Raw genomic sequence first — 27,709 nt, 5'->3', positions numbered from 1 at the left:
GAAACTAATAGACCGATATGACAACAGGTCTTCATTCATTTAATGATGTAGGCTGATTTCTGGGCTATGGCCAGTGTAATAAACCGCTGAAAAAATTGATGGTGTGCCATTCAGAAACAGGTCTTTTGGCCGTGCAGTCCATGAACACTTCAGTTTATTAAAACAATATCTATTTTTTTCCAGCCAGCTCTAAAACTGCTGCGCTTCCTATTTCGAGCATCTACAACAGCGAGACAGCAATGTTGAAGATCACCGAGCCAAACGATCCCAACTAGGCCGCATTTAGTGTTACTTCAACCAAACTATGACTCTCATCCCGCCCGGTAGCGGCAGTACGTCTGATGGACAGCTAGTCGAGCCAATGAAATTGCCGTATGCTGCCGGCTTGGGAGGAGGCTAACCAATGATCGTTTCACGGCACCAGAGGGGCAAGCTTTCTGAGCTTTCTCTGGCAAGAATGTTAGTTCCTGCTCTCTCCTGGCCGTTTCCTGTAATCGTACAGTGTTGTGAGACTCAGAAAGCCATGTGTGTCGACGCAAAGGTAAATTTAGCACCCTGAAATTATTACTGTGAGAGTTGGGGCAGTAGATATGATGGTTATTTTCACGTATTTTTGCCGAAAATAGACGCAGGCCAGCCGAAACAGCAATGCGGCCTAACCTGTGTCTGAACGTTGACGGGCAATGGTTATTGTGGCACGTTGCTTTGGTTTGGTCCGGTTTGTTGACGATATCGAAGGAGTCCGGTGGACTGAATGGTTGATAGTAAATGACTGGAAAGCGAACTGACGGCGAAGAGGACACAGTTCATCGTGTTTTTGAGTCTAAATGTGTTTACGGTGCCACACACGCCTTTGTAACAGGCACATTTTTGTAGCGGTAGAAGCTAATGCTAGCCGACGGTTTTGAGAGAAAGACTGCAATACGACCTGAGAGGAAAGCATCCCGTCTTTCCAGCATCACTCACCTAATCGTATGACTTCACTGCTCGTTATTCTCATTCACTAAATGTTATCCGCGTACTTTCTCTTTATATGTTAACACTTTAGCCGACGAGGACTGTTTTTGTGTGTTTTCAAAGCTTTTAATTTCACTTTGAAAGCGTTTCTGGACGGTGTGGCCACAAGTTGGAGGATGAATTCAAAAACTATACTTTTAATGTTTCGTCTCTAGTTTACAAGCTGCTACATCCTTCTAGCATTATTTTATTTTTTATGCGGCCCATTAACTGTATTAACCGGATAATTTCCACCACAGCCACTAAGATAAATAAAAGCGTGTTTACATAAAGTGATCCTTGTTTTAGTAAACTTCATGTCCTTTTAACCCTTAAGACATTTCCACTGATTATGATCTTCATAGCCACCAGAAAACCATAATCAAAACTACAATGATTACCTTTCTCTGCTTCTCCCTTCCTTAACTTAAGCACTCTTGTACTAACCATTAGAGCTGTCACGTCACAGTTTGATGTACAGGTCTGAGCGACGTTATGCTGTGATAGTGCAGCATTTCTTTGAACAAAGTCAGTAAGAAAATTGTGTCTAACTGTTGTTTCCTTTCCCTTCACAGCTGATTATCTAAAAATTGAGAAGAACTGGACAACAACTATTTAGCTTCCATCTCGGAGTCTTTTTAACATTGTGCCCATCTCCCTGTGTGGAGTGGGCAAGATGGCAGATCCCATTATGGACCTCTTTGAGGACACACCCCTGTTTAACTTGGATGCCCTACAGGACGACTCCTTTTCTCAGGGTTCCTCGGACCCGGTTGAGGAAGCGTTCAAGCTTGCTCTGGGCCAGGTGGATCCAACACCAGAGTCTGAGCCTGCTCCTGAGCTCGCGTCTAACACGAGCCTCTGTATTCCTGTAGAAGCTCCAGCCGTTCCGGATCCAGCCCCTGTTCAAGTCCCCACACAGCAGCCAGTGCAAGTGGCAACTCCTCAGACCATTTCCATAGCTGTAGCGCCTCATGTGACCCCTGCCCCTACTGATACTGTGAATCAGATACAGGCCCAGACCACCATACCAATTGCCAGCAATGCCAGTGGGGCCACCAGTAGCACTGTCCTGTTGAGCTCGCCTCTGACTGTTTCTAGCTCTCCAGCTACAACCACCGCCACCACCCAGCAGCTCACACAGATAACCCACCAGCTTACTCCCCAGCAGTTAGCTGCCATTACACAACAGGCTGGTGGCAAAATCGTCATTCTCAAAGGTCCCCAGGGTCAAGCACAGGTGCTACAGACTTTATCAGGAGCCACGGGTCAGACTGGTGGAAAGGTCATCCGTGTAGTGTCTGGCACACCACTCAAACCTGGCATGTCCATCCTGCAGGGCGGAACAGTATTGAATCAGGCAGGCCCAGGACAAACACAAGTGAAGGTGGGTGGTGCAGGAGTGCAGAGGCTGCTGCAGTCCCCTAATGGACCAGTGAAACAGGTGTTGCTCACGTCCATGCCCCAGCAGGTGCAGCAGACACAAGGCCAGTCAGTTCAAGTGCAGATTCCAGCAACAGCACAGATAACTCAAACCCAGGCTGCCCAGATCCAGGTTCAGGCACAGGGCCAAGTGCAGCTCCAAAACCAAGCTGCTCAGATCCAGGTCCAGGCACAGGGCCAAGTGCAGCTCCAGCCAGCTATGCAGGCCCAGACGCAGGTAAGCAGACCACAAAGTGTCAGCAGGTGACATTTGTTATACCATCAGGATAACTGCTGATTTCATGTTTTTTAATTAGTTCAGTTATAAATGTCCTTCTGCATTTCTCATTCTAGGGTGGAGAAGCAAAACGCATCACCTTGGTTCTTCAGCAGCCATCCCAGGCTGGCTCTGCAACTCAAGCAGGTCAAGCTCTTGCAGCCCAACAGCAGGTCACCCAAGTACAGCAGGTTCAGACAGCACAAGGAGGCCAACCTCAGCAGACCCAGGCCCCAACTAAACTGGTTCTGGGGCAGCTCCCCGGGGGGAAACTGGTGCTCCAGGGGAGCCAGCTAGCAGCCCTGACCCAGGCACGAGCAGCAGGCCAGGCTGGAGGGCAGCCCAAAGTTCTCACAATTCAGCTACAGGTGCAACAACAGCCCAATCAGCAAGGTGGTGTAAAGGTGAGAAACGAGTGCTGTAGGAGTTGGAGGTCTCGGCTTGTTTAACAGTGTTAATAAGTTACATTGAGTTTTGATGGCATGTTTTTGTCAAAATCATTCAAATTGCTCTTAATTTCTGTTGTTTCAAGTAAGTGGGGCCTTGAAAGTCTTGTTGTTGTTGTTGTTGTTCCCTTGTCAATCATCTTGAATACCGGTCTGCTTTTAATTTCCACCATTCGCAAGTACTATAGTTCTGAAATCTGTGAAAGTTTGCTCCTCCTCAAAGGTGTCACTGTGTAACTAATATTTTAGTTCAACATGTGTACCAGAGTACACAGTGCTTCAGATGTACAAATGTAATATGAGGTGACATGGCAAAACACCTTGGCTTTGACAACGTCTTTTAGCCAGGACAGATCAGACCAGCTTAATCACCATCTTGGCTCCACTGACCGGTATCAGTTAGTATTCAGAGGTAGTTTCTCTGATCAGCTGAAGAGCATTGATTGTTTTGAAACGCACTTTGTGGTATGTGATGTGGAGGGACTGGCAAGCTTGGAGATAAAGGACGGTGCATTTTAAATAGATTGACATTCTCTCCGTGTCTTTGTTACGTGATATTTAATGGCTTCAGGTTGAAAAACCAGCAAATTTAGGTCTTTTAATAGGAATGTTAAGTTTATTATTACTCCAAATAATCAGATTAGACACATGTGTGTCTAATCAATGTGTTCGTCTTTCTGTCAAGTTAATAACAATTTTACATGGTAATTGTGGGGTTTTTATGTTTGGTTTTTTTAAAACCAGTTTAAAGCAACATGACAACAAAATTTTGAAATACCTTTGCTGTGTGTGTGTGTGGGGGGGCAGTGTGAACGATAACTACAGTAGCAACCCAACAGGCAAACCATGAAACAGGAAGGACTCATGCTAGTTTATTTCAAGCATTTGAACTTTCACAATAAAACAGTGCAAACTGTCTACTAGTAAACTGATAACATAAAGACATTGTTTATTCATTTTTATTTTTCAGGCGTGTGTGCGTGTATTTATGATGTAGCCCACTCAAAGTCAGTATGGGTGGGAACACCACCTAGTTTAAAGCAAATTTTGGAGTCAGAAGGAAGTCTCATCCATGTGCTACAGGCTGCTTTTACAAGTCGTATGCCATCCAGTTTTAAAAACTTGTTAATACAACTTATTCTCGGAAACTTGCATTTAAAAAAAAAAAAAAAATTCTTGTTAATTTTTAGGAAGTCCCTCAGACAAGGCTTGTTATGGTTGTTTTTTTTTTTTTTTTTTTAAACTAATACTTTTTTTTTTTTATCAATCTGTAACTTGATGTGTCTCTTTCATGTGTGCAGTACCAGCTGGTTTCAGGAGCTGGGAATACCGGCAGCCCTCAGGTGTTGCAAATATCCCAAGGCCAAGGAGGGCAGCGAGTGGCAGTACCACTCAAAATGCTTCTGCAGCCACAGGTAGACCTCTAATCTGCAGATTTTATTTATTCTCTACATTAGAGTGGGGCTTTTAATGTGAACTGAGAGAAATTACAGGGAAGAATGTATTGTAATTTTGTAAAAATGTTATGTATTTTTAACCTTCTCTTTAACTCAGACAAGCGCAGCCTCGTCGGCTGGCGGCACCGTCTCTGTTGTGAAGGTCATCAACACTTCAGCAGCAGGACCGTCTTCTACAACTACCACTCCATCCCAGGCCATCCGCATTACCAAGGCGCCCGGAGAGCCTGCCTCTGTGCGGCGAGTGGAGATTCTCTGCAAGCAAGAGAAAGCTAACCGTATAGTGGCTGAGGCTATAGCTCGGGCCAAAGCTCGTGGTGAGAAGAACCTACCCAGAGTCCTTAACCAGGATGAGCTTCCAGCTACGCAGTCTTCCCCAGAAATGGGGGGTACCGTGACGGTGGTGTCTAGTGCTAAGAAGAAAACCAGCGGTGGAGGAAGTAAGAAGAAAAGCCCTGTATCTGGAGGAACGGCACCCAAAACCGCAGGAGGGCCTGACAAAAAGGGAAAAGTCAAGGCACCGGGAGGAACAACTATAGTGGCAGGAGGCACAGTAATACCCAGTGCTGCGAACAAGAGCAAAAGCAAAGCTAAGGCGAAGTAAGCAAATGAAGATGTCTCATTTAAATGCACAGCTTATTTCTGTACATTTAGAAATGCAGCTTTGAAGAAAACCATATTTAACCCCCCCCCCCCCCCCCTACAGTACTATCACTCTAGTTGGAGCAAAGAAAAGAAAGAGAAACGCGTCCTCAGACCACTCTGACGGGGAGTTGAGTCCTGCGTCACCTGCTGCGCTGGAGGATGACATGATTACGGTACAAGCACATGCATGCTCATAAAATCATACAAGTAGACGCAACAAATAGTGTTGAGCCATCCTTTCTTTTCTTTTTTTGCCCCACTGTGAACACTTCATAATCGTACTGTTTGTTGGTAGCAATTGTTGACAGTACATTGCCCTGATTTGATGTCTTTGTGATAATAATTGCGACATAAAATAAACAGAAGATTAAGAGTATGTGGAGTACTTCCACAGTAAAGACTTGTCCTAATAAAACCACCTGGTAGTTGCAGATGAGTAGCCTCCCTTCCTGTCTCAGGTGGTTGACACACATCCAGTTATGTGCTGGGACGTCCCAGTTATGAACCGATTTGGAAAAAGGGGGCATATAAGTCAAGATACCACAGAAATATAATGAATTCTAAATAAAAACTGTCTAATAACACTCAGCTCCTGCTGCACAGAATACACACGTTTAAATTGCGCCCCTCTCTCCTCAGAAGAGACGCTCCAATCGTGTGGTGAAGAGAAAGAAGTACACTGAGGATCTAGATATCAAGATAACAGATGATGAGGACGAGCAGGAAGACGTAGATGTTACTACAACCGCGGCAGCTGTGGCTTCCATCAGCAGTGGGGCACCAGTGCAGCTCAAACAGGAAGTGGAGCTGGATGGTGATGGATTGCCCAGTATGCAGTTCTTTGTGGTGAGTGTGGAACAATATCATTTCTTCTTATTGTCACGATGAGACGGATGCTGGTTGTGTGTATTTTGGGGTGTTTGTTTTTATTCACATTTATGTGTGGCTATTTGTGATGTTTGTAGTGTGAGTTTTTGACACGTGTTTATTTTACAGGAAAACCCAAGTGAAGAAGATGCTGCCATTGTAGACAAAATTCTCTCCATGAGATTAACCAAGAAGGAAGTACGTTCACTTAATTAATTATAATTACTAAATTACTTAATATAGTTTAAGTTGTTGCGGGCGTAATGGCTTCAAATTTGCTCTTTTGTTTTTAAGGTGTTTCCAGGCCAGTATACAAATATAGAAGAATTCTTTGTGAAATACAAAAACTAGTAAGTTGCAGTGTCTCTCTGAGCATCTTTGACTCTGGCACGTGACACCTTTTTTTTTTTTTATTGTTTGAGGGGATGGGTGAGTGAGTAAAAATGAGTACAACTGCACACTCTTGTTTTCAGTTCATACTTGCACTGCGAGTGGGCCACTTTGGAGCAGCTGGAGAAAGACAAGAGGATCCATCAAAAGATTAAGAGGTTCAAGACCAAGCAAGCTCAGATGAGGCACTTGTTCCAGGAGGTGAGCGGGAAGCACACGCTGAAACCTGTCAGCTTGGGTGTATCTCAGTTAGATGCACTTATCCTTATGCTGTCTGTGGCTAATGCTATTGTTTTCTTTAGGACGAGGAGCCTTTTAATCCAGACTACGTGGAGGTGGACAGGATCCTGGATGTGTCCCACAGTGTGGACAAGGACAACGGCGAGGTGAGAGATGAGGCATTAACCTTTGGCTATGTGGCCTAATTTTGGACATGGTTCTTTTGACCTCCCTTTGCAAAATTGCAAATTGCTTGTGTTAATTCCCATTCTCTCTCGTCCTGTCAGCCTGTTATCTACTACTTGGTGAAGTGGTGCTCTCTGCCATATGAAGATGCTACTTGGGAGCTGAAGGAGGATGTGGACGAAGGCAAGGTTGAAGAATTCAGCAAGATCCAAAACAGACAACCTCGCCTTAAGAGAGCGGTGAGCAGTCATGTAAAAGATATAGTAATGTATCTGTGTGTATTTATGTTGTGACGTCTGATAGTACAACCCTGTATTCTTTTCAACACAACATTACAGTGATGACCAAAGCCACTGATGTGAAATTGTCAGGCCATAAGTCCAGAAATACTATTGGTGACTGTAAATTTGGAAGAGCACGTGATTGTGAAGACGCTGGCTTGGATGAAGATGTGTATCCAGCATCCGTGTTTTAGAATCCCAAACTACAGTTAAATTAAACAATGGTGGGAGGAAGCTGTAACTTTAAGTTTGTCCCTGTGTTTCTCTGTTAAATGTTTAACGTAAACAGTTTAGAGAGACACTTTGTGTGTAACAGAATCAAACTGACACAACCCCCAGTGCACAAATCAAACATGTTCAGTGCAGGTTACCATTCACTGTGAACCAAACTTTAGAAAATCCCCAGTTGTTCCAACAGGACTAATCTGCTCTGCATCAAGATGCAGAAATGCTTCTTTGAGTTTCTTTCTTTCTTTCTTTCTTTTTTACTTTTGTCTCCTTCCTTCCTTCAAAACTTGGCTTAATGGAAAAAATGAGAACTTACGTAAGGGAACAACGATGTTTCTTGTGAGTTTTTCATCTATTTTTTCTCTTCTATTTAGGCACGGCCTCCTGCTAGTTCTTGGAAAAAGTTGGAGGAGACCAGAGAGTACAAGAATGGTAACACACTCAGAGAGTACCAGCTGGAAGGAGTCAACTGGCTGCTCTTTAACTGGTACAACAGGTATTTATCCCACACACTCTCTTGCTTAACACCATGGTCAGAAACATATTTTAACCTTCAAACTAGTTTCAGACAGTGTGAACATACCACCGCACTTTGCACTCAAATGATGTTTCTTTATTTTAGGCAGAACTGTATCCTGGCAGATGAGATGGGTCTGGGGAAGACCATCCAGTCTATTGCACTCCTATCTGAGGTTTATGCTGCTGGTGTCCAGGGCCCCTTTCTGGTCATTGCTCCCCTCTCCACCATCACCAACTGGGAGCGGGAGTTCTCTACGTGGACCAACATGAATGCCATCGTCTATCACGGCAGCCTGGCCAGCCGACAGATGATACAGCAGTATGAGATGTACTGCAAAGATGAGAAGGTAAAGTTATTGGTTATGATCGCCAGCGATTTGTTTTGTGTGTTTTTTGTAATGTGTTCATCACATGTATAATGAAAATCATGATTTTGTGTGCAGGAGCATTTAATCCCGGGTGCGTACAAGTTCGATGCTCTCATCACAACCTTTGAGATGGTGCTATCTGACTGCCCCGAGTTGAGGGAGATCGCCTGGCGTTGCGTCATCATTGACGAGGCTCACCGTCTCAAAAATCGTAATTGCAAGCTTTTGGATAGCTTAAAGATGCTGGACCTGGTGAGTGGACCACAGCTAATGTTGCTGAATAACAGGAATACTGACATAATGGTGTCCAGCACAGTTTTAATTGAATTAAAATTGTTTTCATTTACACAGAAGTGCACCCCAAATGGTTTTAAAAAACTTTCAGACTTCAGCTAATCCGTTTTTTTGGGATCTTGTTCCTTCTGCATCGTCCCTGATTTATCACCACACGGTTTTACACTCGCCCTTCTTTTTTCTTCCATCTCACAATTTGTGTCTTGTGGTTCTTTCAGGAACACAAAGTGTTGTTGACTGGCACTCCCCTCCAGAACACTGTGGAGGAGCTCTTTAGTCTGCTTCATTTCCTGGAGCCTGCCCAGTTCCCCTCTGAAACTGAATTTCTCAGAGACTTTGGAGACTTGAAAACAGAGGAACAGGTGCGACATGCCTAAATATTGGCGTTAGCATCGATAACCTTATTCTGTTTGTCGTCGTTACATATACGCATCGGCTCCCTTGCCCGCTATTGAGCTGATTATTTGTTTTGGTCCTTTAGGTTCAGAAGCTACAAGCAATCTTGAAACCCATGATGCTTCGAAGGCTCAAGGAGGATGTAGAGAAGAACTTGGCACCCAAACAGGAGACCATCATCGAGGTTAGATGGAATAAAATCTTAATGCAAGACCTTTTCTTTTCACCAAAAAAAAGAAAGAAAAAAAACCCAAGGATCTCAATTGATGATTGCCATAACATCACTGGTGAGCTTAAAGGGAGAAAAAACATAACGTGCAATTGTTTCCTCTCAGGTTGAGCTGACAGATATCCAGAAGAAGTACTACCGGGCCATTCTGGAGAGAAACTTCAGTTTCCTCAGTTTAGGAGCAAGCAGTAACAGCAATGTCCCCAACCTGCTCAACACTATGATGGAGCTCCGCAAGTGCTGCAACCACCCCTACCTCATCAATGGTATTACATGACTCTTAACGAGTTTTTTTTTTTTTTTTTTTTCCCCTCTAGTGGAGACAGCTTATTTATCAGAGTTCACCCTCTGGCTTTGGTAAACAACATTAGGTCGAAGTTTTTTTTTAGCTCTTTGTACCTTTGGTACACTCAGGCTCACAGACCTAAACTGTGCCATGTAGTTCATATAATCATTTGATATTTGGCAGATGTTATTAACATGTGATGTTTCTAAAATACAGCGGCAGCACTGCAGGTTTTGCCAGCAGGTATCATATTTATTTAAAACCAATATGTTCTCGTTGTTATGTTCAGGTGCGGAGGAGAAGATCGTAGCAGAGTTGCGGGAGGTGTATGACCCCCTGGCCCCTGACTTCCATTTGCAGGCTCTGATTCGGTCGGCTGGAAAGCTGGTGCTACTGGACAAGCTGCTGCCTCGCCTCAAGGCTGGTGGCCACAAAGTGCTCATCTTCTCCCAGATGGTGCGCTGCTTAGACATTCTGGAGGACTACCTCATCAACAAGAGGTATGATGACCGCAGTGTATATGTTGCAGTTTTTCTAAAATGATAAATAAATGTCAAATGATGCTAAGTCAGCGATCATTAAAAATCTTTTTGAAATATTTGTTAGTGCTTGCAGAATGCTGTGTGGTAGGTTAATGTAACTTGCTTTTACAGATACCTTTATGAGCGAATTGATGGTAGAGTGCGTGGGAACTTGCGACAGGCTGCCATCGATCGTTTCAGCAAACCTGACTCAGACCGCTTTGTCTTCCTGCTGTGTACCCGCGCTGGTGGCTTGGGTATTAACCTAACTGCTGCTGACACTTGTGTTATATTTGACTCTGACTGGAACCCTCAAAATGACCTGCAGGTACAAGACATAAAGTGGCATGAATATAACCAAAAGATCAAACAATCTTAAAATATTTGGTTCAAACTTTGTACTTTCTCCTCATTTTGTGCAAGTTCTGCTCTCTTGACCCCTTTGTTTGTGTTGTTTTTTTAATTTGTTTTTTAAATGGCTATTTTAGGCCCAAGCCCGATGTCATCGTATTGGCCAGTCAAAGGCTGTCAAGGTCTACCGACTCATCACTAGAAATTCCTATGAGCGGGAGATGCTTGATAAAGCAAGTCTGAAGCTAGGCCTAGACCGTGCAGTCCTGCAAAGCATGAGTGGCAACAAAGACAGCAACGTCAATGGGGTAAGAAAAGTCACAGACTCAGACTGCCGTGCCACATTATTGATCAGTTGTAGTATATTTTTGTTTGTTTCAAAACTAGCCTTTTGAAATCCAGTCTGGGTAATTTGTAAATTCGATGCCTTTCGACAGATCCAGCAGTTCTCCAAGAAGGAGATAGAAGATCTGCTTAGGAAGGGGGCTTATGCTGCCATCATGGATGAGAACGACGAGGGTAGTCGGTTCTGTGAGGAAGATATTGACCAGATCCTTCAGCGAAGAGCCACTACCATCACCATTGAGAGCGAGGGAAAAGGTTCCACTTTCTCCAAAGCCAGCTTTGTGGCCTCTGAGAACCGTACTGACATCGCCCTCGATGACCCTGAGTTCTGGCAGAAGTGGGCCAAGAAAGCAGACATAGACATGGACACAATCAATAGGAAGGTAAAGCTATGCTGTTTTATTTTTTTGGTAAAGAAATTCATATGAGAATTGTAGAGCTAAATGGTGTCAACTTGTATTAGATTTATTTAAAAGCACCTATCCTCTCATACACCAAGTTTGAGTTGTTTATTGTGTTCATCTTAATATAACGTGTTTCTCTTCACAGAACACTCTTGTGATCGACACTCCAAGAGTTCGTAAGCAGACCCGTCAGTTCTCCAGTCTACGAGGTGAAGGTGGAGACCTGTCCGATCTAGACAGTGATGAAGAGTACCCACCGTCCAATTCCAGACACTCGCGTGCTTCTCGGCGGTCTGACCGCCACAGCGGAGGTGGTTACGGCCGCACTGACTGTTTCCGGGTGGAGAAACACCTTCTCGTCTATGGGTGCGAAGAGTGCATTTCCTGTATAAATATATATTTTTTTCTTTTTAATGGGGTTTTGTCCTTTATTTTCACTCTTTTACCTGTGTTCGTCTTTTTTAGTTGGGGTCGCTGGAGGGACATCTTATCCCATGCCAGGTGTAAGCGGCGTCTGAGCGAGCGTGATGTGGAGACGATCTGTCGCGTTATTCTGGTCTTCTGTCTGCTTCACTATCGTGGAGACGAGAACATCAAGAGTTTCATCTGGGAGCTCATCACGCCGCCAGAGAATGGGCGTGAACCACAAACGCTACTCAACCACTCGGGTATGGAGCTGCACTTAGCATTCCCATTTATCCCTCATACAGTTAGGTGCATATATATTTGACCACTGACACAGGTTTTGTTTTTGTTTTTTACCCATTTATTGAAACATATTCCAGTTATAGTATATAATAGACATAATGTGTAGACTCAACTTTCATTTGAGGATATCCACAAGGGTTTAGGAGTTTAGCTCCTTAACATGCGCCCTCTTTTTAAAGGGACAAAAAGTCATTGGACAATTGACTCAAAGACTGTTTCATGAGCAGGTTTGGGCAACTCCTTCATTAAATCATTATCAATAAAAGGCCTGGAGTTGATTTGAGGCGTGGCGCTTGCATTTGGAAGATTTTGCTGTGAACAGACAACATGAAGTCAAAGAAGCTCTCCGTGCAGGAGAAATGAACTATCCTAAAGCTGCTGGGGAAAAAAAAACATCAGAGACGTTGATACAATATTACAAATGGAAGATTCTACAGTTTAGTACATCCTGAGAGAGAAAGAAGGCGCTGGTGTAGCTGAATGAATTCTGAGGTGTTCAAAGACTTACTGTCCGCTCAAATCCAGCTAAATGCTGTCAAATTAATTGTGTGGTACTTTATAATATAAGTGGGCAATTACCCAAAACATACAGCCAAAGTAACCCAGGAGTTTATTTAAGCAAAGAAGTGGAATATTCTCGAATGTACAAGTCACTCACCTGGCCTCAACCCAATTGAACATGCATTTCACTTGCTGAAGACTAAACTTGAGACAGAAAGCAAACAAACAGCAACTGAAAGCTGCTTCAGTAAAGGCCTGGTGGAGTATTAAAAAAGAGGAAACCCAGCATCTGGTCATGTCCATGAGTTCAGGACTTCAGGCTGTCATTGCCAACAAAGCGTTTCAACCAATTATTAGAAATGAACATTTTATTTGCAATTATTTAATTTGCCCATTACTTTTTACTGAAATGAAGGGATTGTGTTATTAAAAAAATGCTTTAGCTCCTCACATTTTTATGCAATCTTTTTGTTCACTGAATTAAAGCTAAACTACAACTCAGAAGCACTTCACCTGAATCTGAGTCGTTTCATCATTGTTGTAATGAACAGAACCAAATTTAGAACAAAGTTCTCTGTATAAAATATTTATGGACCTAACTGTGGTTCCTAGCTTGTTAAAGAGCAAATCTGTTAATCTGTGTAAAAGCTGAATAGCAGTATTTATTCTTTTTTTGTGTGTCTAGGCCTTTCTATTCCTGTCCCTAGAGGCAGAAAGGGCAAGAGGGTAAAAGCCCAGAGTACATTTGATGTACAGAAGGTGGAGTGGATCCGCAAGTACAACCCTGATACCCTGCTGCTTGACGACAGCTACCGCAAGCACCTCAAGCATCAGTGCAACAAGTTAGTGAACCAGTCAGCTGTGTGTATGTATATTTGTATAGATTATTCACCATGGATATAAACCTCTGTTCTCCCATGTCAGGGTGTTGCTGAGGGTGCGTATGCTATACTACCTGAAACAGGAAGTTATTGGTGAACATTCTGATTCTGTCCTGAAAGGAGCTGATATCAGGTATCTAATATATATATATAGACAAGTGCGCACACAAACAGCAGCCAGTCCTGGCCATATATCATACATTGTTTTCTTTTTCTTCACAGGGATGTTGATATCTGGATGCCTGAGATGGAGCAGCAAGAGGTGCCCGCAGGATGGTGGGACTCTGACGCAGACCGCTCACTGCTGGCTGGTGTATTCAAGCACGGTGGGTTCAGTGTGAGGATCTTATTGTGGTTTAAAGACAGGCTCAGTTCTTGCTCTGTGTTGGTGGTCAAAGATTTAGCGTTTAACAGCCTCGACTTTTCCCTGCTCTTAGGTTATGAGATGTACACGACCATGCGCGCTGATCCTTGCCTCTGCTTCCTGGAGAGAGTCGGCCGGCCTGATGACAAGGCCATTGATGCCGAGCAGCACACTGGTGATGCTGAACTGGGAGACGAGTGAGTGTCGTTGGCAAACTGGGCCGATTTTAGAAGTTATTTGCTTATAGATTTGTAGCAGATTTTCAAATTAACTGTGAGCTTTTACAGTTTCACATTTCTGTCAGTTTTGAAAGTTTCAAATGTCTGTGTTTAAGTTAAATTAGATTACTGCATAATTGCATTGTTTACTTTTTCCTTCTATCTTTTTGTTTTTTTTTTTAAATGCAGGGGTGACTATGATAAGTACTCAGAAGACCCAGAATTTAAGCCTGCATCAAGACACACCAAAGATCTTTTTGAGGAGGTACATATCAGACCCATCACATTTGGATGTGGCAGCACTGTTCTAATGTCATAGATTTGGATGATAGCACTAACAAATTTTTATTTTGTCCTCCAGTCCATGAATGTGGACGAGGAGATTTCTGTGGAAGATAAGGCACCTCCACCAGTGATCATAGAAAATTCAGCTAGCCATAGCGGTGTCTGCGAATGGCCCTCAAGCTCATCGCTCACAGCACGGCTGCGGCGGTTGATCACAGCTTACCAGCGCAGCTACAGACAAGAGCAGCTGAAGATTGAAGCCGAAGCGAAGGGTGACCGCAGGCGCAGGCGGTGCGAACAGGCCAGCAAGCTGAAGGAGATTGCACGGCAGGAGCGACAGCAAAGGTATACTTCTGCTATATTACTGTCTCAACACACAGTAGTAAAAGCTTTAATCCCACCAAATCACTATTTTGTAAATCTTGCTTAAGATTTTGGAAATATTACCTTTTACAGGTGAAATGCTGAGTTACCATGTCACATTATAAACACGTAAAGAGATTTAAGTATTTTCCATTTTAGTTCAGAATCAGTTATACAAAATACCGTCCTCATTCTGACCCCTTTCTCTTCTGTTTCTTCCAGGTGGACACGTAGGGAAGAATGTGATTTCTACCGCGTGGTGTCAACTTTCGGTGTGGAGAAGATCAAAAAGGAGCCCGGTCTTCCTGAAGGAGGAGAGCCAGAATTTGACTGGACCCGTTTCCGTACTTTTGCCCGTCTAGATAAAAAAACCGATGAGAGCCTCAGTCGATACTTCCGTTCCTTTGTCGCCATGTGCCGGAGGGTGTGCCACCTGCGTCCAGGCCGTGAAGGTAATTACTAATTGATTGATGCTTGGCTTCTTCTTCCCCCCGTATGTTGTAGTCAGTGTCCTACCATATCTACCACATGATTTAACATATTTCACGCTCACCTTATTCAGATCCAGCAGAGGTTACCCAGACTGTGGCTCCCATCACTGAAGAACGCGCTTCCCGTACTCTTTACCGTATCAGCCTCCTGCGTCGCCTTCGTGAGCGAGTCCTCCCCCACCCCTGCCTGGAGGAACGCCTCGCTCTGGCTCCATCCACCTCCGAGCTCCCTGCTTGGTGGAATATTCCAGAGCACGATCGCCAGCTAATGCTGGGCGCATCACTGCACGGCGTCAGCCGCACTGAGCTCTCCATCTTCGCAGACCCACAGTTCACTTTCAGCCAGGCCCGTGATGAGTTCATCCAGAACCAGCAGGCCCCACCTCCTCCACCTCCCCCTCCACCTCCACCACCCCAGGCACCACCCATCATGACACTCAGCCAGCCCAAGACTGAGGAGCACATGCTTGGGGTGAAAGAGGAGGGAACCGATGAGAATATTGGGTTGCTCGCAGGTGAAATCGCCGCTGGATTGCAGAGTACGCCCTTGAGTCACCATGACGGCAAAATGCGAGGTCAGGGCTGGAGCTTCAAGAGGAGCAAGGTGCGGGGAGAGAAAACGGAAGGGGGAAGGAAGGGGGAGGGAGCGTCTGACTCGGATTCAGACTCTGATTCGGGCTCGTCGTCCTCAGATCGATCGAGTAGCAGCGATGATAGTGGAGAGAGTGAGGCGGAGGTAGAAGGAGGTGAGCTGGTAGTTAAAAGAAAAAATGCTGAGTGGGGCGGGAGATAGAAATGACCTGTGTGCTAAGTTACTCTTTTCAATCTATACAGGAATGAAGGTGTGCGATGTGGATGAAGATAATAGTTTACTCTCCATGACTACGTCTCAGGATGGCATTCCTCCTCCTGATCCCCTCAGAGTTGACTGGCCCAAGGTAATTTATGCCCGCTTAATCCATACATGTGTGGGGTTTTGTCACGGTAAAAGACTCACTCATGGGATTATTTTTGTTTCAGGACCGTGTGTTGATCAACCGCCTGGACAGTTTGTGCACCCTCGTGCTGACCGGTCAGTGGCCCTCGGGCCGGCGTTACGTGTCTGAAGCTCAGCTCAACCCGAACTCGGAGCTGGTGGGAGATGAGATGGCTTACACACGGGTGATGCGTAAACCCCCCATCATGCCTGCCGTCCCAGGGGCAGATGGAGAAGATGGCGAATTTACTGTAAAACTCCTCAAGGTGAGAATAAGGTTGAGACATTAGAATTGTTGTAGGGATACACCGGCAAATTCTGTTCAGCTTACCTGAAGCAGTCTGTTGACTGTTAATGCAAGTTGCTAAAATATTGTTGACTGTGATGTGTAGTCTGTGTTTAAAAATACAAACCACCTCCTCTCACTCTGCCAGGAGGAGGGCCTGAAGCTCACATTCTCCAAGCAGGCCTTGATGCCCAATGGGTCAGGAGGAGAAGCCAGTGGCCGGAAGAAGCGCAAGGACCAAGAGGTACAAGAGTCAGGTTTACATGTTCCTCTGCAACAGAAACCAAGCAGTGTTTGATATCACTTCATAATCTTATCATCATATCTCTTCCTTTCTTTTTAGTTTTCTGACATGGATGGACTCCACGATCCGTTGGAGCGGATGCCTCGTCGCAGGGACCCGCCCACGTGGCTGAAGGAAAACCCAGATTATGAAGTGGAGGGAGACATGCTGGAGGTAAATTCATGACTCTTATTCATGTCCTGGTTCATAAACAAACCCTGGTGACAGTTTGTGGCGAAACGGGTACGGGACTATGCTTCATCATATCTTGTTTCTTCAGCTTCTTGTGAACCGGAGCAAGAGGAAGAGAAGGAGGAGGGCAGATAAAGCCATCACAGGCAATGAGAAGGTCAAACTCATCAACATGAGGACAGGGAAGAAGGTGGGGCGCAGTTGCACACAAGCGTAGACTGGTGATGTTTACGTTTAGGCTTTATGATGCCCCTCGCTAACAAGCATGCAAATGTTTCTCTGTAGGTTGGAGCTGCTTTCTGTCCAATGTTGCAAGAACTGAGAGAATATCTGGAGGAGAATCCCGACAACGCTGTAGCACCGGAGTGGTCCGAAACTGTTCGGAATTCTGTATGTATTAAAGATGCTATAATTTTACATGACTCTTGTGATTAGATTACATCTTTATTGATAATTCTAATACTTCATTGGGTCGACGTCATTATTAATTATTCATAACAAAGTAGGGCGCAATTGTGACGCTGCAATTGCAAAGAGGCACCAATGAAGGTGGAAAGCTCTGTGCTCATTGTGCCAATTTATGAAGATGAATTCAGTCATTTTGTTAGAGTAATAACAAATGTAACCTATGAAGAGCACTGCAAATGAGCAAACCAGAGAGTGCGAGTCATCTACTAGCATCACAGGCACAGCTTGTCGGAAATAAAGCAGTCTAAGGCTAAAGCATGCACATTTGATTTTGCTGACCACCTTCAGGACAAAGCCAAAGCTTTTGCACCACACTCGCAGCGGTGCTGTGCTTAAAATGATCTTGATGCTATAATTAAGCACAAATGACGGCGTCAGATGATGACCCAGATGGCAGTAAATTGCCTCTCACAACAGTTGTATGATAAATTTCAATGAATCAGATAATTTTTCACTCTGATTTTTGTGCCGACTCGATGAATTATTCATATTAATTCAGATAATATTGATTCTTTGCTTTTTCTCACAGGGCTTTCTGCCGGAGACCCTGTTCCACCGACTGCTAACGGAGCACTCGGAGATCCCGAAGAAAAGCCGTCGCCGTCATCATCACCACCATCACCACCACCACCACCACCACCATCACCACACTCCAGAGCCTACCCCCGAAGACCCCAACCTGGACGGAGTTGAAGAGGAGACTCTGGTGTCAGATGGAGCCTACATGATGGACGAGGAGGACCTGGAGTCCTCTCATCACTTCCTCACCAGTCCAGACTTTGATGTTAAAATGGAAGGAGGAGACAGCCTTTCACAGGGGGACTATGACAGCTCGGATCAGGAAGCGCTATTGGACGATGTTATCATAGCACAGAAAGACTCTGACTCCTCATCAAGCTCAGAGGATTGACTGAACCCTCCTCTCCAAACACATCTGACTTAGTCCCCTTTTCCAAAACAAATCATGTTATTCCTAATCATTTATTTTTATCATTATGTATCAAATTATGGATGAATTTGTTTCAGGGTTTATTTGTTGCTACATCTTTTCATTTGTTTTACATAGGATTTTTTTTTTCCATGTGAGGAGCAGATTTGCACCCTTCAATTTATTTTTTGTTTGTTTGGGTTTTTTTCCCCCCCTCACAATCGTGTCCTGTCCTTATTCTCCTCAATCTTCCTCTCTAACCTCTGATAAAACGGCAAAAAGCTGAGCTTTCTTACCTGTCAACTGGTCCTTGTCCTCTACTTCCTTCTAAAACCTACGAATTCCCATCACATTCCCAGCCGTGACCAAAAGGGGACCCCTGCTGTACAGATACACTTTTCTTATCTAAGAACCTCAAAGCTGGTCCTCTAGCGCTACATGAAACTGGACGTGTACTGAGCAGAGCCAGATCCCACAATCTCCCCTGGGTCTCGTTCTGTCCAAACGAGTCTGTGAACTTTAAAGGGGATCCAGTTTATGGATGTACTGTTAGTGTTTTCACTCTATGGGAGGGTTAGGGGTAGAGAGGGAGGGAGGGAGAGGGGAAAGTGGCGTTATTAGTTACTGAAACGTAATAGGAGGATGGGTGTATTGTACAATGTAGAGCTGGTCAATTGTGTACTATGGTGCAAAGATGACGGCATTGAGTTACTATTCTTGTTTTATGACCTGACTGTATCTGTGATATGAATAACAGCAATCTACAGTGAAAGCACGTTTGTGTGTGTTATTGCGATTTCCACTCAGCTGAAGCAATAAGGAAGTTTGCTGTCTGTACACATAATGTCCTCCTGTTTAATAGTCATGCCCTGATTACAGCAGACGATGATGTATAAGAGCTCCAATTATTCCCGTTTCCCCTGAACCGAGATATGTTATGCAGTTATTAAGCTATATTGGAAACTAAAGTAGTATTTATTGTGAAGTTTACTCTGTCTCGAGGCTAAATGTGTGAAAATAATGATGTAACACGGATGTGCAAACACTATATTTGGTGCAACTTGAGCTTAGTGTGTTTTTAGGATACAGGTGTTCCTGAGGATTGGGCTGCGATTAAGGTTTACATAACAGAGCAGTGTGAGGAAATCCTTAAGTTGGGACAGGAAGCCTGAGAAATAACTCGGATTTGATAAAATTGGTTCATTAAAATCCTTCGCTAAAAGGGGAATAATTGCATTCAGTAAATGCTGATAGTGGTGGAAAGAGAGATTAATGGTTAAGTTGGGGTTTTTTTTGGGGGGGGGTTGGTCCCCGTAGCGTGATCGTACATACTATTCACTGGTGGAAGGGAAAAGAGTCGATACAGCGTGGTATCGTAATATTGTATCAATACGGTAATGTTTTGTAAAATACATTAAAATACTCTGGGAACATTACAAACGAGGCCTCATGTCGCCTGATCGGATGCAACGTTTATGCAAACGGTCACAGTGTGACTTGCACTGGCTACTGTCACACTCAGATTGTTAAAGGATTGCACATAATTACTGTTTGATTTGATAAATGCAGACTGAATGAGTCTTTGTCAACAAGGACAACTCAAGGGAACTCAACTCACTGGTTATATTTCTATAAAACAGGAAGGTTGCTGAGTACAAATGTAGTGGTTAAATGTGAATTTCTGTCTATTTAGACAACTGTAATATTTCCTTGATTTCTCACAGTTAATTGTTGTATTATCAGAAACAGATTGCATGTAATTGCCGCTCTAACTGCAGGCTGACTCTGGCTTATGGCAACGTTTATGGCCGGTTTTAGTGACAGTGTTGGAACATTTGACAGTCAAAAAAATAACTGAAATTTATCCTAGTGGATAAAATAGATACTGACAAAGTTTAACTTTGAGGACATAATTTGCAATTTCAAAAAAAGTGATAGATTGCAATATATGTTAGCGCAACACTTGGCATATTGCAAAATGTTAACAACTGCGATATTGTATCCTGAGTTACATGTTGTGATATCATATTGTGGGCTGTCTGGTGATTCCCACCTCTATGACTCACACCACCATAAAAGAACTTGGAATCAAGCAAATATCCAAATTTGATTAGCTGCTTTAAGGACATATTTTTTTGCATATAGAAATCACATAAGTTTAGCAAACGTCAGTAATGTTTAAAGTGGTTAATGGGGATCTTTCAAGTTGTTGCTACTGATTTTGAGGAAAAACTACAAAATAGGTGAGGGGTGATTAAAACTTCCTGCATTTCTCAAATTGCTGTTACTGTCCATTATGTTGGGATATGTACCATAGTTTTATAAGTAGGCTAGAATTGAGAAGTATATTGATATTCACAAAGAATTAAAGATGAGCAATAGCACCAAGACAGTAAATGTAGGTTTTGTGTTTAGAGCAGACAATTGCATTTCTAAAAAATAAGATGAAATAAAGGGCTCATGAATATTACAACCGAGCCAATAAAATGAAAGCAAACAAGCACTGAACTAGTTAATGAAGGGGATCACTGGTTGTTTGGAAGTGACTTTTGAACTAATTTTAAATCACTACATGTAATACCTACAAAATACTACCTTATAATAATCCTGATATATCATTTTTATATTGGAATAGTCTGATTAGGGACATCGGGTGTGAGGTATGGTTAAAGACTCATTGGACATTTGAGTGCTTTCCTCTAGACCAAAAAAATCTATACGCAGAACAAAAAAAGCGAAACGCCTGTTCTTTCGTTTTCTAAACAAGCTCGTGTGGTATTCGTTCATAGCTGTCAGATTGCAACAAAACAAAACACAGGCACCGCTACACGTGACAGTTACAATTTTTCCCACGGCCCGTGAATCTAGCACGACATACTGCTGTCGGTTAGGAGGGGGCGCTAGTCACAGCAGTAGCAGTAGGTCTCCGGTGTTTGAATGGGTGTGTTTTGGGCCTCCGGTAAACTCTGCCTTGCGAGGCTATAATATAACACATAATATTTAACTAATATGCGAGTTTTTGGTTCCTATGAACTTTGAATCACTCCCCTTATCCTAGTTTCCCCCGAGCTTCACGACGAAGGTACATCTCTTCGAACTCAACGTGATGGTAGTCAGCAGTGTTTAGCTAGCTAGCGACTAGCACCTTTAGTTACTACACGCGTAGCTGCTCTAAATTGGTGTGTGTTTAAAAAAATATCCCATTTTAAACAAATTGAACAGTGTGTGGGGTAGTCTTACCTAATAATTTATTTCACAATGGATCTCAATTTCTACTCTGAGCTCTCGGATGGTTGTGCTCAAAATGTTGACTCAGAGTTTTTGGACTCCCAAGCATATGGTGGATACTCCCAAGGAAATAAGGTAACTCACCAACACCGGTGTTTTTATGAAAGGTCTCTTAGACTAACGGTATCGAACCGGCAGTTTACAGCTAACTATCTGTGGGGTTTTTTTTGGCTTGTTTGTTTTTTAAGTTTTCGGAAGGCAGTGACAGTTATCTCACCATCAGTGGAGCAGGACACCCCTTTTTGTCTTCAGAGGTGAGTGGGTTGCATGAAACTGCATGATGGTACAGTGTCACACGTTTTGCTTATACCGAACCTTCGTCAGTCCATTAGTTACTAACTCATTACCTCTTCTCCTGCACATACAGCAGACATTTCATACTCCTAGTCTGGGGGATGAAGTTTTCGAGATCCCCCCGATTTCCCTTGATCCAGATCCATCGCTGGGTATCAGTGATGCGGTGGCCCACTTTGAGCTGTCAGAGGGAACCGGGGGACCTTCGGGCTCCCGTAGCCTTGTTAGCAACCTTGTGGTAGAAGCCAATGACCCTTCCTTTGCTTCCACCTTTGTAAACTCTGGTTCTCAAGGCCTGGAGCAGCAGAGCCTCGGGGGAATGGGCCAGTCAGGAGGAGGAGCCCTGCTGAGCTCTTCAGCCCTGGTAAGTACCTCACCTGTGGACTCGCACACACGATACTGTTTGTTGAGGGCTGTAAAGGTTTATTTACAGTTTGTATTTTGTGTCTCCACAGGAACTGGGCAACTCTGGTGGTTCTCATTTCAGCAGTTCTTCCCCCATGACCATTGATGTTCAGCTCTGTGACATTGGTCATAGTCTTTTGGGAAGTGGTCACCTTACTACTATTAACCAGTCTGAGCTTTCACTGGGCCTGGGAGGTGAAAACATTGGCCACCCTTCAGAGGCGCCCAAGCAGCCTCTGTCAGCAACACCATCCCCAGCAGGTTCCTTACAGGACGAGGACATGGATGACTTCAAGGTAATAAGAAACACCTGGATCGTTTTTCAACGTAGTATTGGAACTGTAGTTTAGATTACAAACTATTTGCATATTAGTTATAATCCAACTTTTACAGTGAAGCAAACATATAAAATTTTGTGGTTATGTTAACACAAAATCAAACAAGGTAACTTGAGTAAACACTGCGTCCAGTTTAAAAGAACAAAAAGTGTCCCATTAATAAGTCCTAATAAACAAAAAGATGTTGAGATAATTGGTTGCAGCTAGAATAAAAACACCCAGGCCGGCCTAGCACTTGATTAATCTGTTTCCAGAAGCAGATGTTGCTAGTAGCACTCCAGGATAAGAAGGGGGTGCAAAATGTGATCTTGGCCTGTTGGTAACATAAACAATTATAATCAGTACTGCTTCAGGACCATTCTTGGAATGAACCGATCACCTTTTAATGATGCTATGGCTTCACAACTTTGCAAAAAGACCGTACGTAAGAGAAGTTCATCTGCCAGAGAGGCTTGTTATATCCTCCTGAGAACCAGCCCAATCATTTATCTCCTCGGTTTTTTGGTCCATATTTATTTCAGCCCCCATTTAAGTCCTGATATACTAAGTAGAGGACATCCTGGGCTTCCATTGGTATGTCATATGTTTGGGGGGCCTCTTTCAGCACCAAAGAGGAAGGAAATCACAAAAAAAAGTTCAATGGGAATATTCTTTTTTCCTTGGTTCTCAAGGTTGTGGTTGTGGTTGTGGAAAGTTGTGTTTTAATGGAAATCAAATCTTCTTAAACGTGACTAATATATATTTTTTCCAATTTACTTTTAACCTGAACAAACTCCATCTGATTTTCTTTAAGATTGAAAATAATAGGTAATGCTAAATTAATTATTTATATACTGGTTTCACACAGGAACAATACCTACAGTTAGCTTCTGACCTGAGAAGAGCAGCTCAGACTGACAGACTCTCCAATGTGGCTTCAATAATGCGATCATGCAAAGAAGAGTAACAATGTCAGACCGATCTGTAGTTATTGAAAGCATTTGATTGCTGTTGTTGATGCTTAATGTGCCACATTTTGCTCATAAGTTTGGGGGCTGGCAATTACTCCTTAGCTTCAGTGATGTACGTTTTTTTTTCTTGACATACATTTATCGCTTAATTTCTTTGAACATCTGACACCGTACATATAGTAAGAGTTACATGAAGAAAATAGAAGAAATTGAGAGAAGGTGGAAAACTTTACCTGCACTGTGAATAACAGTCACTGCTGTGTTGGAGATGATGAAGCTAATGCCTGCTCTCCCATCTCTCCAACTGAATCTCTCCCTTCTCAGAAGAGTGTTCTGGTGGACTCTCCATTGTCTCTCTCCTCTTCCTCTGGTCTCCCCAACATTTCGTCTCACCTGGCTCTTCCATCATCCATTTCTCCTGGAACAGCCCGGAGGGGTGGGGGTAAACCTGCCACACTAGCATCAGCGAATGTGGTTGCTGGAGCGAAAAAAGGAAGGAAGAAGAAAGACCCCAATGAGCCACAAAAGCCGGTTTCAGCGTACGCACTCTTCTTCAGAGACACCCAGGCAGCGATTAAAGGCCAGAACCCCAATGCTTCTTTCGGGGAGGTGTCGAAGATCGTGGCCTCCATGTGGGACAGCCTGGCTGAGGAACAGAAACAGGTGTTTGCGTATAGTTATGCCTTCACTGACAAACAAAGAAGGAATATGTAGAATCCCCCTTTTAAAATGACTCCTTTTTAGCATGTCAGCATTTATTATAATAATTTAGGAAAAAATGCATCAATATAACACAAGCAAACTTCTTTTTCTTTTTTATAAGGTGTACAAGAGAAAGACAGAAGCAGCCAAAAAAGAGTATTTGAAAGCGCTCGCAGCTTACAGAGCCAACCAGCTCTCACAGGTAACGTCATGTTGTCTCTGAAAGAAAACCAGTCCATTGCTGTGCTTCTTGGGACTTACTTTTCTCGTGCATTTAATATGGCCTCATTCTAGCCTGTTACCGAGGAGATGGAAACTGCCCCCTCGCCACCTCCACCTGTGGTTAACTCGACTCCTGCTGCCCTTCCCTCTGCTGGTCACCAGGGAACCCGTGTGGCAAACAGCACCATGGAAGAGAACACCATTACTAACATCTGTGCCTCCAACATCATCCTGGACGTCCCAGAGGTGACCACACGTTCCCGCACGGGGGCAAACAAAGTTTCTGCTCCAGCAGCTTCAGTCGCTCCGACCCAGACCATCACCAAGATCATAATCCCCAAGCACATTCTGCAGGGAGGCGGGCAGGTGGTGACCGTGTTGCCTGGAGGGGTCCGTGCCTTGCAGCCTACCCTCGTGGTATCGAACGCCTCGCGTCAGCCGCCTCCATTGCTGCAGATGCAGAATGCCCCGCCTCCACCTCGGCTCCAGCAGATGGCACCAGCGCCCCCACCTTTACAGGCCAAACCCCGCGAGGGAACACCAGGCCACCCTGTGTCCGTCACAGCTACACCGCCTCCTCCACTTCAGATAAAAATTGTTCCTGCCCCCATTCAGGGAAAACAGGCGCTGCCAATTATTGTCCCTAGCACAGCAGCCTCATCATCTACTGAAACCACACCTGCCCAGGCTCCACCTGTCGTGTCACTGCTGCAAGAGGACGATTCTGCTGAGACGTCAGGCCATGCAGACGACGATGACGACGACGATGTTACAGAAGTGCTGCCTTCAGAAGAGGTAAAGCTAGATCTTTTTAAGGTTCAGTAAACTTGGGGTTTATCCTCTTTTACAGGTGTTAGCACATCTGACTAATTGTGTTGATTTAATTAACAGGTATGTTTCAGTTTTTTAAGGGTATAATATCCCTTCAGTGAGTATAGTTCATTCCAATGAAGAACAAATACTGTAATTAATGTTTTAATATCAAATATTCTAACAATCATTTATTCTGCCTATTGTTTCAGCAGACAGCAGAGATTTCATCATAGGTTTTTGCCCTTTTTTACTCTGATTAAATATCCATTATTATTATTATTATTATTATTACAAATTGATGGAAATACCCGACAAAACGCAGGGAATTCCAAAAATAATTAAAACTCCACAGAGTGTTTCACACAGAAATTGAGTTGGACATATTTTTAAATGAATGAATGAAAAATGTAAATAATGGAGCGTTCCCCTCCATATTTGGAGAAGAACAGTGGAAGACTGTTCAACAACTGTTTGCTGATTTTCACCTCCTCTGTAATATAACATACACAACTTGGGGAAAGTACAAATTCCTGTTTGATTTATCAGTCTATGCAGATTTGCATTGCTTGAGTAATTTCATAAAATTGGTCGGGGGTGTGTGTATCTACATCAAATGTATGAAGCAAGATATATGGAATTATGAAGCAAGAAAAAATGATAACTCTAAATATGTCTTATATTTTATATTTCTTAAAAACCAACTCGATGAGTTTCATGATGTAGTCACCTGAGATGGTTTTCACTTCACAGGTGATCCTTATCAGGGTTCATTTGTGGAGTTTCTTGCCTTCTTAATGGGGTTGAGACCATCAGTTGTGTTGTGCAGAAGTCAGTTTAGTACACAGCTGACAGCACTATTTGACAACTGTTAGAATTCATATCATGGCAAAAAACAACCAGCTAAGTAAAGAGAAACAACAGTACACCATTAGTTTTAGAACTGAAGGTCAGTCAGTCTGGAAAATTGCTAAAACTACGAATGGGCACAAAAACCATCAAGCGCTATGACGAAACTGGCTCACATGAGGACCGTCCCAGGAAAGGAATAGCAAGAGTCACCTCTGCTGCTGAGGATAAATTCATCCAAGTCACCAGCCAGTGAAGTTAACATCCTCAGATTAGAGCCCAGATAAATGGCACACAGAGCTCCAGTAGCAGGCACATCTCTACATCAACTGTTCAGAGGAGACTGCGCAAATCAGGCCTTTATGATCAGACAGCTGCTAAGAAACCACTATTAAGGAAAAGCAACAAGCAGACGGGATTTGTTTGGGCCAAGAAACACAAGGGATGGGCATTTGACCAGTGGGAATCTGTGCTTTGGTCTGATGAGTCCAAATCTGAGATCATTGGTTCTGCCCACGATACAGAAAAGGTGAATGGATGGTCTCCATACTTCATGGTTTCCACTGTGAAGCATGGAGGAGGAGGTGTGATGGTGTGGGGGTGCTTTGTTGGGGATTTATTCAAAACTAGACCAGCATGGCTACCACAGCATCCTATGTGTTCATTCATAGTTTTTGATGCCTTCAGAGAGAATGTACAATGTAAATAGTCATGAAAAGAAAGAAAAACCATTAAATGAGAACTTTTAGTGTATATCAGCGAGTTTGCTGACTTTGACACAAGAGTTTTCTTAATAAAACTAACAAAATTAAAGATATATTCTCACTTCTGATTTTAACATATTGTAACATGGAGAAAAAACAGCTGCGGCAAACCTAGACTTGTGTAAAATCTGCTGATATTAATCCCTTTTTTCTTCAGGAGATGGAGGTGAGTGCGTCGCGGGACACCGCTGCAGTGAAGACTGTGTGCGTAAGGGCAGGCTGCAACAACCCAGCAGTAGAGAGTGAAGACTGGGACAAAGAATACTGCAGTAATGAATGTGTGGCCACTCACTGCAGGTGTGTAGAGGTGAAAGCTGAAGTTGTTTTGTTTTCAGCAACATGTAGAGAAACTTTCTTTTACATGATATTTTCTGTCTTTCAGAGATGTATTTAGGGCGTGGTGCTCCATAAAGAATCAGAACATGGGAACAGTGAAGTAACACAGCTGCTGCGGTCCATCACGTCAACAGACTTCTTCGTTTTCGCAAGGAATGTGTTGATAGCTGTAGGGTGGATGCAGAACTGGTGCGTTAGAGAAATACATTTCACGATTTGTACACGAAACATAGGTCTGACAGTTGTTTTTCAGGACAGCTGGTATTGCTGTAATGGAACAGCCCAGTAGTGTTAACCTTGTTACTAAAGGCATGTATGCAGTGTAGATAAATGTGTAATGATATGAGTATGTGTGCCATTTTTAGTGAGGCACCAAGGGGCCTTACGGCAGCTAGTGTGAGATATGATGAAGACAATAATATTCTCTCTCTTAGTTTCTAGTTGTTTATTACAAGTTGTTGACGATCAAAAGAGGACAAAAGCAACTCGTTCGGTGCTCACTGATTTTCTACATCAAGGTTTAAAATCAATGGTTTGGCATTTTTAAGTGTTAATTCCTTTTGTATGAAGAGAGAGAAACTGTAACTGAATGGACTCTTGTTTTGTTAGCAGAGAACGTTTGTATCACTGTAATAACCTGTTTTGTACGGAGGCCTGCCAGACTGATTGTTGCCTTTTTC

At 43.5% G+C, this 27,709-nt stretch overlaps 2 protein-coding genes and 1 long non-coding RNA gene across 7 annotated transcripts; 2 read left to right on the top strand and 1 right to left on the bottom strand.

The window, feature by feature from the left end:
- Positions 1–411: 411 nt before the first annotated feature.
- On the top strand, positions 412–18,843 carry chd8 (chromodomain helicase DNA binding protein 8). The gene is made up of 39 exons (XM_085256026.1): positions 412–541; positions 1,572–2,656; positions 2,773–3,099; positions 4,443–4,556; positions 4,696–5,198; positions 5,305–5,416; positions 5,883–6,089; positions 6,240–6,308; positions 6,405–6,460; positions 6,584–6,701; positions 6,803–6,886; positions 7,007–7,144; positions 7,789–7,910; positions 8,037–8,280; positions 8,377–8,553; positions 8,814–8,957; positions 9,077–9,175; positions 9,327–9,486; positions 9,796–10,006; positions 10,160–10,355; positions 10,516–10,686; positions 10,816–11,106; positions 11,273–11,493; positions 11,593–11,795; positions 13,022–13,178; positions 13,261–13,350; positions 13,440–13,543; positions 13,655–13,778; positions 13,989–14,064; positions 14,161–14,429; positions 14,670–14,899; positions 15,010–15,684; positions 15,773–15,876; positions 15,959–16,180; positions 16,349–16,444; positions 16,544–16,657; positions 16,764–16,865; positions 16,961–17,065; positions 17,673–18,843. Exons 2-39 carry the CDS (start codon positions 1,673–1,675, stop codon positions 18,051–18,053), a joined length of 7,800 nt encoding a protein of 2,599 aa, XP_085112152.1. The 5' UTR covers positions 412–541; positions 1,572–1,672; the 3' UTR covers positions 18,054–18,843.
- LOC146554130 (uncharacterized) lies at positions 9,535–21,440 on the bottom strand. 3 transcript variants are annotated; one of them, XR_014889644.1, is made up of 4 exons: positions 21,312–21,438; positions 10,767–11,051; positions 10,164–10,349; positions 9,535–10,040 (listed from the first exon to the last, which is right to left on the bottom strand). It is a non-coding gene; the product is annotated as an uncharacterized LOC146554130 (long non-coding RNA). The 3 variants fall into 3 exon arrangements; XR_014889645.1 differs by lacking the exon at positions 21,312–21,438 and adding an exon at positions 11,385–11,603; XR_014889643.1 differs by lacking the exon at positions 10,767–11,051 and having other exon boundaries at positions 21,312–21,440.
- On the top strand, positions 20,946–27,212 carry tox4a (TOX high mobility group box family member 4 a). 3 transcript variants are annotated; one of them, XM_085256030.1, is made up of 9 exons: positions 20,946–21,434; positions 21,548–21,613; positions 21,730–22,017; positions 22,109–22,354; positions 23,671–24,009; positions 24,170–24,250; positions 24,343–25,065; positions 26,851–26,990; positions 27,076–27,212. In XM_085256030.1, the coding sequence occupies exons 1-9, from the start codon at positions 21,330–21,332 to the stop codon at positions 27,131–27,133; spliced, it is 2,046 nt and encodes a 681-aa protein (XP_085112156.1). In that variant the 5' UTR covers positions 20,946–21,329; the 3' UTR covers positions 27,134–27,212. The 3 variants fall into 3 exon arrangements, with proteins under 3 accessions (XP_085112156.1, XP_085112155.1, XP_085112154.1); XM_085256029.1 differs by having other exon boundaries at positions 21,727–22,017; positions 23,674–24,009; XM_085256028.1 differs by having other exon boundaries at positions 21,727–22,017.
- The last annotated feature ends 497 nt before the right edge of the window (positions 27,213–27,709 follow it).

The sequence above is a fragment of the Mchenga conophoros genome, linkage group LG18 (assembly GCF_057382185.1).
Source record: "Mchenga conophoros isolate Kocher_MC1m ecotype Shallow Benthic linkage group LG18, M_conophoros_male_GT1.1, whole genome shotgun sequence".
Lineage (NCBI taxonomy): Eukaryota > Metazoa > Chordata > Actinopteri > Cichliformes > Cichlidae > Mchenga > Mchenga conophoros.
The sequence above is the reverse complement of the archived record's forward strand: the minus strand, read 5'-3'. Positions and strand labels throughout refer to the sequence as shown.

Bases quoted from the DNA above. Each gene is read 5' to 3' on its own strand.
- chd8 (XM_085256026.1), top strand. From the start codon at position 1,673: ATGGCAGATCCCATTATGGACCTCTTTGAGGACACACCCCTGTTTAAC. The intron at 4,557-4,695 runs GTAGACCTCTAA...TCTTTAACTCAG, and splicing joins AAATGCTTCTGCAGCCACAG to ACAAGCGCAGCCTCGTCGGC. The intron at 9,176-9,326 runs GTTAGATGGAAT...GTTTCCTCTCAG, and splicing joins AACAGGAGACCATCATCGAG to GTTGAGCTGACAGATATCCA.
- tox4a (XM_085256028.1), top strand. From the start codon at position 21,330: ATGGATCTCAATTTCTACTCTGAGCTCTCGGATGGTTGTGCTCAAAAT. The intron at 24,251-24,342 runs GTAACGTCATGT...GCCTCATTCTAG, and splicing joins GAGCCAACCAGCTCTCACAG to CCTGTTACCGAGGAGATGGA. The intron at 26,991-27,075 runs GTGTGTAGAGGT...TCTGTCTTTCAG, and splicing joins TGTGTGGCCACTCACTGCAG to AGATGTATTTAGGGCGTGGT.